This window comes from Podarcis filfolensis (assembly GCF_964270895.1).
Source record: "Podarcis filfolensis genome assembly, chromosome: 11".
In the NCBI taxonomy this organism is placed as follows: domain Eukaryota; kingdom Metazoa; phylum Chordata; class Lepidosauria; order Squamata; family Lacertidae; genus Podarcis; species Podarcis filfolensis.
In genome coordinates, this window is record NC_139613.1 from 8756436 (window position 1) to 8769442 (window position 13007).

The window sequence follows — 13007 nt, forward strand, 5'->3', positions numbered from 1 at the left end:
GCTGGGACAGAGCAACGGGAGCTCGTCGTCATCGTGGGGATTCAAACCACCAACCTTCTGATCAGCAAGCCCAAGAGGCTCAGTGGTTTAGACCACTGCACCACCCATGTCCCGCTATCCAAAGTAGGACTTCCATATAGGAAGACATGGCACTCTGCAGCAAGAACATTTGATCATGGGAGCATAATGAATAAACCTGAGAATTTAGTTTTGGCTTTTAGGGAAAATAGTTTCCAGTTCCCATGCTTGTAAAGACATGCTTAAGGTGACTGGGTGATGTTGAGCAATGATATCTCAGAAGCTGGACAATGAGCTGAGCAGGATATCCACGCAACTGTCCAATGGTGGGACAACAGAGTCCTACACAAGCATTTTGCCCCACCCTCTGATTGACTAAAAGAAGCAAACAGTGTGCCAAGACCCCGTGACCTGCAATTCCCTGGGGGATGAATACATGCAGAGACCGACAGTATTTCGTTTATGGTTTCAAATAGGCCACAACTTCACTGGTTACAGATGTGAGTGGTTTGGGACAGGAAGTGGGTGAAGCCAGACTATATCACTCCAGTCCATTTGCTGGGAGTTGCATCTAAGGGCAATCCATCATTTGGAGGAACTCTATGACCTACATCAAATAGGGGTACACCCGGAGGGGTTCCCATTGGGGGAATGGTATCGCCCTAGCCCCCATCAGGGCATCAGAGAGAAGCCACTCCCCCTCGATCCCTTTAACTGTGGGATGTAAGAATCAGGTGCAGTCAAACAAAACATGGCTCGAGTAGACATGAAGGTTATCTCAGTCCTCCAGCCGGAACTTCCTGCTTTCCAGGACTGAGACGAAACTTCCTGTGTGTAACTTGAGATGGGTGTGGCCTCTCCTGAAGTAGGCTGGCGACCACCTTGTCTCTCTTGTCTCTATTGATGCCATCTTAACGACAGCACTACTAAGATGCACCCTTGGCTCCAGGCCAAGAGAAGAAAAGGGGGGCTTTCTCCCATAAGGAGATAGTCACCACATTTAAACTATGTTCTAACCTTTTAAGTCTGCCTTCTGGGAACCTTTGTGTGACCAGATGATTACTTGTGAGCAAATGTTTTATATTTTACAGAAGACTGTGTAGTGTCTTATTTTAGGAGGGATTAAATGGGGAAAATACCAGGAAATATTTACAGAGACTCTAATGAGTCTGAGCGAGCTATCTGCTCTGCGTGTGTTTAAATAAAAGGGGAATGTTAACTCTGCTGATTTTGTTGAACTTGTAAAGACAAGTTGGGATAGGATATCTTAGACAATATATCGTCCCCCGTATCCCTAAACATTCCCACATTAACAGGATACCCTTAATGAGGAGGGGCAGGCGAAGGCTACAACCTCCCCTCCAGCCAAACAAAGGCTTACCCAATGCTTAACCTCACAAAGTTGTGACGATTGCTATGAAGTAGGCGAAAACCAAATGGCTGGTGCCAATTTGCCAAGGCTAGCCACCTCTGCCCTATGAAAAGATCATCATGGAGAGAGTCAGAACTTACAGGGTTAAGAAGTTCTGAATGACGTCTCACATTCTTTGAGGCGGGTTTAGAACACTGAAGTGGGTGTGTTTTACTGTGTCTCAGAGAGAGACAGAGTGAGCTTAGCTCTGGAACGGAGAGCAGCCGAAATGAGCGCTCTGTCACCGGGAAAGTTACGATCTGTTGTTTTTGTACGAGAATAAAGCTCTTTGTAAGATAAGGAAGAAACTGAGCGTCGACCTGATTTATTGAGCACACACGACTCATCGCATTGCTTCTACCGCTGTGTACTACGCTCTGCTACACTGCAGCTGGAAGCTGCCCAGAGTGAGCAGAGACACGCAGAGGAAGCGTGTGGACTCCGGGGGCAAGCGAAGCTGCCAGTCAATTTCACCAAAATCTTGCCCCTGCAACTTAGAGCTACAGAGAACTCTTGGGTGTGCCTTAGAAAGCACCATCAGAGTACAGGGAGGGAGGCCCAACACATTCTGAATCAAGTGTTCACCCTATAATAAGCCTAAGGAATAACATTTTGCAGCACGGAGGAGTTCCATGGTGGTTCCTCAGGGTCTCCTCAGCAGCTAAGTCAACATGGTTCCATGGCAGACCTACATTTCTGGGGCCCTGAAGCTTGAACTGTCATGGGAGTCCCTTCACAACCAGCAATGGGGTCTGGGTAACCACTGTTATCTTCTTCAATGGGGTTGTTCCATGACCGATCACTACACCTTAACAACATCTGCGCTACTGACTCTCAGACTTTGGGACTGTTGAAATATATACAACAAAAAGCTGCAGTGACTCAAATTGGGTCTACTAGACCCAGAGGTGTAGCATGGGGAGGCCAAGGGACCGTGGCCCCGGGTATACATTTTTGAGGGGGTGCAACCAGGAACGGAGCCCTGGCAGTTGAGGCAGGGCAGCAGGCGGGTTGGTTTAGTAGGCAGGTGGATTGAGGCAGCGGGCGAGGAGCCTGATGGAGGCAAGCTCTGTTCATCCTCTGCATGTGTCCCCACCCCAGCTGCCCAGTCCACCAGGGGGGGTGCAACATTTTCCTCACACCAGGCATCAGCAACCCATGCTACACCACTGACTAACATGCTACACCACTGACTAAACCCAATATTTTTAAGCAGTGTGTACTAAAGTCACTTCTGAGACCCTCAGGATTAGGAGCCCTGAAGCTTAAGATTCATTAGTTTCACTGTAAACCAAGCATGCAAATAATGATAAGGATGATGGTGATGATGATGATATAATTTATATCCTGCCCATCTGGCTGGGTTGCCCCAGCCACATGTCAGTGTTGAAGTGTTAGATGAGGATGCAAGTTCATGGAAACAGTAAGCTCCTGCTTATTACAGGGGATATTGATCTTGCCCCCATAGTGCAATCTCTCCTGCTGGTTTTTTACCTTATGTAGATGCCAGCCAGCGAATGGGCTCCTCTTCTCGTGCCATATCCGGATCTTGTACAAATTGCCCAGATCTGGGAGCTCAATCTGCAGGAAACATGGGTAAAACACATCAGTGGTGGCATTTTTCTACTACAGGCACAATCTGGGGGAAGATCAGGCCCCCGGGGGAAATAAAACTGGAGATGCACAAGAACAGCAAAATCCATTAGGGGCATTTTCTGTGCAAGCTTTGGTGGAGCCAAAAGCTTGTTGCACAAGAAAAACAAGGGGCACGATTCTTCTCCGGTTCAGATTAAATCTGAACCAGAGAAGAACGCAGGCATCATAATTTTCACCTTGTATTTAAGGCGAGAATTTGTCACACGTTCAGCATTCTGAGTCAATGAAGCGCCAACATAGCTGACATCTCCAATAAGTTTGCTATTTCCTTCCCTTTATAAGGGCTATTAAACCCTTTCACATAAACCACAAGGAATTGACTGGCTATTCTTCTGTGCCATTTAACCAGCACTAACTGCAAACAGGAAGCGTCTGGGCTGATTCCCAGGTTAACACGGCAGTAAACACAATTCTGTTTGGAGCACACATGGTGGACAGGAAGGCATACCATGAATTTGTCCGTTTGTCCAGCTTCAAAGTTATCAGAGTTATTGTCCAGCTTCATTTCGTCGGACTTTCCTTTGTCACCGTAAACCTGGAGGAAGATGGGGGCGTCTGTCCCTGCGCCCTTAATATCACTTGTCCATATCCACAGGGACCAAGGGTTTTCTTATAAAACAAAAGGTTCTGAATCACTGAATTAGAATAGTGAAAGCTGGTGATAAAGGAAAAACAAAGAAGGAAACCAAACCAAAGAACCAGAGATGAATAGAGAGGTTCTTTTTTTATAAAGCACGTGCCCAGTGCCTTGAATACCAGTTCTGTTGTGCAGATGTTCAACAAGGGAATCTCTTCTCATCGCCTGGAGATGCAGCAATGTGAATCACTTTGCAAACAATCCATGAAAACCTTCTCTTCCATTTCAGCTCAACATCGCACTCATGCTAGCCCCAATCCATTGCTTCCACTTGCGTATGTGAATTTCCCTTGCCTCCCAAGAGCAAAAGGGTCTGATCTCATGCAACGCGGCACTTTCACAAAGTGGACTGTAATGTTGTGAGTCTGGACCTGGGAGCAAGTGTGCAGTCAGGTAACTGGTGAGTTAAGACACTGGACTTAATGGTCTCATTGCAGAGCAGGGACTTGCCTTTACATAGTAATGTGGGTGACTTATAAAAGTGAAAATCCAGTCCTGCTGTCTTTAGGGTCCCTCCCATTCATTTTTCCTGAGTAGGGCCCTGATCTTCTGCCTCAAAATCCCACCCAAAAGCCATGACTGCCAGCAGACAGCCAGGGTCAAATCCTGGCTCAGCTATAAAGCACTCTGAGGAACGCTCCTCACTAAGGTGTCAACCGGGGTCTGGTCTTTACTACTTAAGGCTTACAAGATGGAATGTTTCTCCATAGAAAAAAAAGGAGAGAAATCCTTGCATATACAGTGGTACCTCGGGTTACATACGCTTCAGGTTACAGACTCCGCTAACCCAGAAATAGTACCTCGGGTTAAGAACTTTGCTTCAGGATGAGAACAGAAATCGCGCTCTGGTGGCACAGCAGCAGCAGGAGGCCCCATTAGCTAAAATGGTGCTTCAGGTTAAGAACAGTTTCAGGTTAAGAACGGACCTCCGGAATGAATTAAGTACTTAACCCGAAGTACCACTGTATAGTGAGTCAGGCACAGGGGTTTTTTTCTAGAAAAAGAGTTGCTGGAAATTGCTGCCCTTTTTTTAGGGGGGAGCATCCAGCCAAAGGGGAGATTGCCCCTTCTCTTCTTACACCAATGCATAATAATTAATAATAATAATAATAATAATAATAATAATAATAATAATAGGCTGGAGGGGCCCTGAAATGACGGTACAGTCCCTGCCTCATGGGGTTATTGTGAGGATAAAGCAGGATAGCCCATATACATCACCCTGAGGCAGGCACCCCCAAACTCAGCCATCCAAATGTTTTTGGGACTACAACTCCCATCATCCCTGACCACTGGTCCTGTTAGCTAGGGAACAGGACCAGTGGTCAGGGATGATGGGAACTGTAGTCCCAACACATCTGGAGGTCCGAGTTTGAGGATGCCTGCCCTGAGGTCACCGGAGAAAAGTTGCAGATACGCACAGCTGTGATGACTGGCAACAACTGTGCAACTATTCAGCGCTCTTCATGGCAACACACCACCGGTTTGAGGAAAAATCCTGAGCCTCTCAATGAGAAACCATATCCTTTCCGAAGCAGGCAAGGGAGATGACAATACAAGTTTATCCCGTTGTATGGCAGCGAAAGGTCACCAATTACTCAAGGGCACTGCTTCCTCCCCGTTTAATATACAACATCCACAAAGGGATTACGCTGTCAATAGCAGTCAGGGTCGATAATATGGCAGTTTAAAGGTCATAAATGCTTTCGCAGAATGGACTGCGCTGCAGAGATAAAGTGGCTGTCACATTAAGCGATGTTCGCTGTAATGAGCGCGGCTGCAATGGAATCGCTCTTTAAACGGGACAAACCGTTCGTCACAGAGGCGTCTTGATCATGCAGCCCCTTAACTAATTTTATAAGCATTCATTGCACTGATGTGATGTGGACTGGAGGAGGGACAATGTAAATTCTCCCCGCCAGTTATGAACCTTATGCAGCAATTTGTCCCCAAAGGATCTGGAGGACAGCAGACACCCTGGAGCCAGCGGGGATTGAGAACGTACTTGGAATCTTCTATTTAGCAGGTTGGGCACTCAAGCACTGATGACTATCACTCATGTGGCAGAGAGTTCCATAGTTTTGAAGGGGGAAGGAATGGGTTTCTGTGCAGTCAGTTTGAAACTGACCCAAAATCCCCATTTTTCCTCCTCCAAGAAAGCATTTCTAAAATGCTCTAACCTGAGCTCTTGAGCCAAAACCCAGCTGTATAAACAAGTGCTCAAAGCTCTCTCCCTTATCAGTCCGTGACGGCAATGAGTGGCCTTGCCAGTTCCAGTAGAGCAGGGATGACGCGTCTGGGTCTTATCTTACATCCTGACCACAAAGACCACAAAGACGCACAGACCTTGTCAAGTCTGACAAGAGACCCGGGAACGGCGCCAGGAGTTGGTGAACATATGTGATGTCAACTTACGTGTATAAGCTGACGTGGTTGGATTCCTAGGGAAGGGGGGAGAGGGTGCCTGGAGGGTATATATACTGCATGAAATCTCTCATTTCTTTGGACTTGCTGTGAACTGACCATGCAAGTGCCTTCTGCTATCCGGAGAGCAGAATAAACTCTTTCTCCAAAGCAACCTCGGTGTCATTTGACTTCCTTTCTCCCTCCCGGGAGCAAAGCAGACCCCACCAGTCGGTAAAGTCTAATCAGGCTAGAGTTTAACTACATGAGGCGTGAAGAAGTATTTTCTTTCATCTGTCCTGAATCTTGCAACATCCAGCTTCCTGAGATGTTCAGGTGTTCTAGTGTCATGGAAGGGGGAGAAAACCTTTTCTCTCTCCACTTCCTCCATGTCACACATGATTTTATAAAGTCGTAGCTTGTCAACTCTTACTCACATTATCTCTAAACTAAAAAGGGCATTTTTTGACTTTTTTTTTTACTCAGACCAGTGGCTCCCCCCCACACACAGGTAAAAAATAGGAGGTGCCAGGACTCACATATTGACAACACTGCTGTGGATGCCAATATAAAATGGCTGCCATAGGAGGAAAAAGAAGAAGACGAATTTTTGGTTCTCCGTACCAAGAAAGAACTGTCAGCAGAAAAACAACAAGCCTGAGTGCTCCCAAGGGCAGGAGGGTTTTCAAATAATGATGGATACCCTTCAAGCTTTGCTCTTTCGCACTTACTTTTCAGTCTCTTCTTACGCAGCGAGACCATTTCGTACAGCTCCCGTTCCACCAGTCCATCACCGTCATCCTCATCTAGCCACTTCCCACACGGGAAGGTCTGTTCGATACCAGTAAACGGACAATACACCACCACCTGGAAGGGGAAAGGGAGCGCTGGAATAGACCATCCATTTTTCCATTGCCCACACCCTCCTAGTGAGACATAATGCATTCACGAACACAGAGGAGCCAACTCCTAGGGGCCAAGTGTTGGAAACACGCCCAGGAAGGCTGCCAACTTCCCAAGACACCGGGGCGTCTCTCCGGTGGTCACTCTCTGGCTATAAATCTCCCTCAGTCCAGAGAGACCGATAATAAGCGACCCCTCCCTCCTGAGAGGAGCACACTCGTCTTCTGGCATATCATAGCAGAAGAGAGAGTCAATCGTACAGTGGTGCCCCGCAAGACAAATGCCTCGCTAAACGAAAAACCCGCAAGACGAAAGGGTTTTCCGATTTTTTAGCGGCTTCGCAAGACGAATTTCCCTATGGGCTTGCTTCGCAAGACGAAAGCCCATAGGGAAATCTCCGGGGACAGCGGGGAAGTGCAGCGCGCCTTCTCCTCTGTTCCCGGACCTGTCCTGAAGGCTTGCGGTGGGAGGTCCGGGAACAGAGGAGAAGGCGCGCAGCGCTTCTCCTCTGTTCCCGGACCTGTCTTGAAGACTTGCGGTGGGAGGAAGGTTTTCCTCCCCACCGCCAACATTCAGAAGGCTGTTCTGAAGGCTGGCGGTGGGAAGAAAAGCCCTTCTCCCACCGCCAGCCTTCAGAAGAGTTCCCCCAGGGCTGCCTAGGCTGCGGATAGCAGCCTGCTGCCCCGCGCGAGGGGCGCTCTGCTTCAGAGTGCCCCTCGCGCGGGGCAGACATTGGCAGCTTGGGGAGCCCTGCAGGACTTCCCTGCAGGGCTCTCCAAGCTGCGGATAGCAGCTTGCTGCCCCACAGGAGGGGCGCTCTTAAGCAGAGAGCCCTGCGGGGAAGTCCTGCAGGGCTCCCCAAGCTGCCAATGTCTGCCCCGCGCGAGGGGCGCTCTGCTTAAGAGCGCCCCTCGTGTGGGGCAGCAGGCTGCTATCTGCAGCTTGGAGAGCCCTGCGGGGAAGTCCTACAGGGCTCCCCAAGCTGCGAATGTCTGCCCCACGCGAGGGGCGCTCTGAAGCAGAGCGCCCCTCGCGCTTGGCAGCAGGCTGCTATCTGCAGCCTAGGCAGCCCTGGGGGAACTCTTCTGAAGGCTGGCGGAGGGAGAAGGGCTTTTCTTCCCACCGCCAGCCTTCAGAAGGCTGTTCTGAAGGCTGGCGGTGGGCAGAAAAGTCCTTCTCCCCCCGCCAGCCTTCAGAAGAGTGTCCCCGGACAGACTGTCCCCGGACCTGGTCTGAAGGCGGTCTCCATAGGAACGCATTAATTGATTTTCAATGCATTCCTATGGGAAACCGTGCTTCGCAAGACGAAAAACTCGCAAGAAGAAAAAACTTGCGGAACGAATTAATTTCGTCTTGCGAGGCACCACTGTAGTTCTAAAACTACTTTATTTTACAGTCTATATACGCAGAATCCATCAGCATGTCTGTGCTCTCCTCTCAGGACCAGTACAGAACAGCATCACAAACAGAAGTGAAACTAAACTTCCAACTTCCAACAGTACTGAGACTTCCTGTCTCACGCTCTCTCAGACACTCACATGATATACACAAAACATAGTGCTACTCCTGGAGCAGCACGGATGGATAAAAACCCTAACTCCAAGGTCCCTTCAGTCCCCGCAATAAAATATTTGAGGGGGGCCCCAAATTTAATGGGCATTGACATTCAAATGGTGTGTGTGTGCCCCATGTCACGTGATTGATTATGTGTGCCCGGGCTTACCGTATTTTTTGCTCTATAGGAGGCACCCGACCATAGGACGCACCTTGTTTTAGAGGGGGTGAACAAGAAAAAAACATCTCCCCCTCTCTGCGCAGCGCCCCTTCAGCGAAGCAGCAGGAGAAACGGAACCCCTTCCATTTCTCCTCCCGCTTAGCTGAAGGGGCACTGCGCCTTAGCTGAAGGGGCACTTACCCTTCAGCGAAAGGAACCCGAAGCCTCCGGAGAGCAGCAGGAGCTCCTGCCGCGCTCCGGAGGCTCCAGGCGGCTATCTTTGAAGCCTGGAGACTGAGAGGGGTCGGTGCACACATAGGGAGCTATCTTATACAGAGTCAGACCTCTGCTCCATCTAGCTCACAATTGTCTACACTGACTCAGCCATGAGATGCTCCCAGCCCTACTGGGAGACACCAGCACTTGAACTCGAGACCTATTGAAGGCAAGACAGATGTTCCACCACAGAGCTGAGTTCCTTTGCAGTATTTTTTTTAATGCATTCCTCGTGAAAATCCTTCATCATTTTAGTGCAAATTTCTCCTGATACAATTTTGCCCAACATACACATTTTTGCCATGAAATATCCCCTGAAGCAATGCATTTTATGGACACTCTACTTGGCTGGAGAACAGCACTTCAGAGAGGTGCAAATTTTCAAAGGATGGCTGTGTTTTGGTTCCCATATGATTTCAGGAAATGCTAATTACGTAGTTAGGTTAGCCTACAAATGTGGACTGAATTGAATTTATCCGCTGTCTCTATTCCTTCAAATATTTGGAGCTGGCTATCACATCACACACCCCCTTCCTAAAACAAGCCACCCATGCCTCTCCTGTTCCTCCTGTCCCTTCCGAGCACAATTCAAAGTGTTGGTGCTGACCTTTAAAGCCCTAAACGAAACAGCCTCGGTCCTGTATACCTGAAGGAGCATCTCCATCCCCATCATCCAGCCTGGACACTGAGGTCCAGCTCTGAGGGCCTTCTGGCGGTTCCCTCACTGCGAGAAGTGAGGTTACAGGGAACCAGGCAGAGGGCCTTCTCAGTGGTGGCGCCTGCCCTGTGGAACGCCCTCCCAGCAGATGTCAAGGCAATAAACTATTTTACTTTTAAAAGACAACTGAAGGTGGCCCTGTTGAGGGAAGTTTTAAATGTCTGGTGCTGTATTGTTTTTAATATTCAGTTGGAAGCTGCCCAGAGTGGCTGGGGAAACCCAGCCAGATGGGTGGGGTATAAATAATAAATTATTATTATTATTATATATAACTGAACTGCAAAACCGCAATGTCCATAAATCGCAGGACGACACTGCTCTTGGGTTTGATCTTGAATCTGCTGCATCTCCCTAGAAATTAGTGCAAACCTGCCACAAATAACCTCCACATTCCCTTCTGCACAACTGTAAGAGTGGCTGAAGAGGCGGAGAAGGAATGCCGTCCCCCAGTCTCACAACTGCAGAGCAGCCTGGGCGCCTAATGAGCATGCAATTGATTTCTGCATAAGTTTCAGTGCCGCATGGCATGTATTAGGCGAAATCAGATTTGCGGGACGCATTATTGCATCGTATCGACTGGCTAACCTGACAGCATCATCACTGAAACAAGAGCTGAAACATCCTTCAAGCCTTCCAAGTCACTCTGGTCAGACCACAAATAGGGGGAAAGTGACTGGACAGCTGTCCAAAGGCTTGAAGTGACCCATCCTCACCTTCTCGCAGTACCAGCCGCAGCCGACACCTGCATTGTCGTGTCCAATTGAGACGCGGCTCAAGGGACTCAGGAGAGCAGCTATCTCCACGTTGAAAAGATCGGTCCTGGCACGCTCGAACTCGCCTCCTTCCAGGAAGACCTTCCCGCTGTTCTTCAGCCCTTTGGAGCCGTGCATGACCATGTGGATTTTGGAGTTTGTGCCAGCCCCTCTGATGTCCCCAGTCACCACAGCCACATTGTAGACAATGCCTGGATGGTGGGAGATGGGAGAAGACACAGGGAGGGAGATGAGGAACCACCACAGTAGAAGTCTTGGCATCTGCTCTTTCGGCAACACTTTTTACAGGGGAAGTGGGGGAAGTTGCCAGGCCAAGAGCCACATTCCATCCTGAGAAGGCTTCTGGAGGCCAAAGGTGGGTGGCGTCAGAGGCAGAGCAATGCCTGCTAACATTACCTTTGCGCTCTCCGTGGGGCTACCTTTGAAGGTGACCCGGAAACTGCTATTAATCCAGAATGCGGCAGCTAGATTGGTGACTGGGAGCGGCCACCGGGACCACATAACACCTGAGAGATCTGCATTGGCTCCCAGTACATTTCCGAACACAATTCAAAGTGTTGGTGCTGACCTTTAAAGCCCTAAACGGCCTCGGTCCTGTATACCTGAAGGAGCATCTCCGCCCCCATCATTCTGCCTGGGCGCTGAGGTCCAGAGCCCAGGGACTTCTGGCGGTTCCCTCACTGCGAGAAGTGAGGTTACAGGGAACCAGGCAGAGGGTCTTCTCGGTAGTGGCACCCGCCCTGTGGAACGCCCTCCTATCAGATGTCAAGGAAATAAGCAGCTATCTTATTTTTAAAAGACATCTGAAGGCAGCCCTGTTTAGGGAAGTTTTTAATATTTAATGATGTATTGTTTTTAACACTCAATTGGGAGCTGCCCAGAGTGGCTGGGGAAACTCAGCCAGATGGGCGGGGTATAAATAATAAATTATTATTAGTATTATTAGTATTATTATAGGTAGGTTTCTACCCACATTCGTACACGTATCTCTATACGGGCAAGGAAGAGGTATTGTTAGAGTTCAAGAGCACATTCCACTCAGCCAAGGTTCAATCCTTACTCAGTGTCAAGGAGCCGTCAAGAGAGCCGAGTCAAGCACAGGGAAGCATACACCTGGCAGGCACAGAATGCAATTCACTCTTTATTAGCAGAAAATAACAGCACAGCAGAGTCCTCTAGTTCATCCAGCTGAGACACTGCTGAAACTGACCAGTATCTCCATCCTTCCCCTCTAGCCTAGGGTTACCAGACATCCCCATTTCCCAGGGGCAAATCCCAGATTTGCAAATCTGTCCCCAGACAAATTCCAAACCTGGAATGTCCCCGGATTTCATCTAATGTCCCCGGGAAATGTGGCAGCAGCAGCAGCCTCAGCAGCCCGGAGCCAGCCTGGTACAGTTGGCTCTGGCTGGCTTCAGGAGCTGGCTGCTGCCATGGTGCCCACCATTTTGCCTCGCTAGAAGTCCCCATATGATATGTTGCGCACAAGACACATCATATCGGGACTCGGAATAGGGGCTGAAGACACAGTGCTGGGTGCCGGTGCCGGGCAAGAGCTGCGCGGGGTTGTTGAGCTGCGCGGGGTTGGTGCGCCACTGCAACTTGGCGCACAGCTCACTGTCAGGACCGCTGCCTAAGGCAGTCAGCTCCAGCTCCGGCTCGGTCTCTGGGTGGTGCTTGGGCAGCTGTGGCTGCTGCTCAGCTTTGCCCCTGTGCTCCTTGACTTGCAAGCAGTGGCTCAGCTTGTTGGCCAGCTCATCGTTGGCCACCACAGACGAGAGGCGAGCAGGAGACGAGCTGATCCAGCCCAAGTGCGCCTCCTCCCACTCGCTTGCCACCGGCTCTGCCCCGGACCCGCTGACTGGGCATGCCACGGCGCGGATGGGCAGCCACTTGACGATGCCTACGCAGGAGATGCCCAGACAGGCGGGCAGGGCAGCAGCAGGAGGAGGGGGTTCTGCTAATGCTTACTCCCGAGTAAGCCTGTAGGGGATCACAGTGCAAGGAGGGAGAGGGAGGGAGGGGGGAAGCATGGCTAGTGCTCCAAGAAAGGCTGGGACCCAGAGGAAGGCCACGCAACAGAGGAGACCACAGAAGAGAAGATATTACTTCTTCTTCTTTAATAACTTTTTTCCAAAAAAACCCCACGATTGATTGATTGATTGATTGATTGATTGTGTCCCTGGATTCATTGAAATAAATCTGGTAACCTTACTCTAGCCTCTCACTCTGGATCCCTCCCAAGCAGACGAAGGCTACATCCAGGAGGTGGGCTCCTTCTCTAGGCCTGTCTGGCCAAGTAATAGTGCCACTGTATTCTGCTCTGGTCAGACCTCGCCTGGAGTACTGTGTCCAGTTCTGGGCACCACAGTTCAAGAAGGACACTGACAAACTGGAACGTGTCCAGAGGAGGGGAACCAAAATGGTCAAAGGCCTGGAAACGATGCCTTATGAGGAACGGCTAAGGGAGCTGGGCATGTTTAGCCTGGAGAAGAGGA

The 13007-nt window shown here is 49.7% G+C and overlaps 1 protein-coding gene across 5 annotated transcripts in view; it reads right to left on the reverse strand.

The window, feature by feature from the left end:
- The window catches only part of LOXHD1 (lipoxygenase homology PLAT domains 1), a 194308-nt gene that overhangs the window by 120843 nt on the left and 60458 nt on the right, over nucleotides 1-13007 (reverse strand). For all 5 annotated transcript variants that reach the window (XR_014539524.1, XM_083575472.1, XM_083575474.1 and 2 more), the window contains exons 8-11: nucleotides 10450-10700; nucleotides 6857-6992; nucleotides 3534-3694; nucleotides 2924-3010 (exon numbers count right to left, since the gene is read on the reverse strand). Coding sequence is in view for 4 of the 5 variants with exons in the window: in XM_083575472.1 (XP_083431598.1) it covers nucleotides 2924-3010; nucleotides 3534-3694; nucleotides 6857-6992; nucleotides 10450-10700 (635 nt within the window). In the remaining variant the exon portion in view is untranslated. The remainder of the gene's footprint in view (nucleotides 1-2923; nucleotides 3011-3533; nucleotides 3695-6856; nucleotides 6993-10449; nucleotides 10701-13007) is intronic.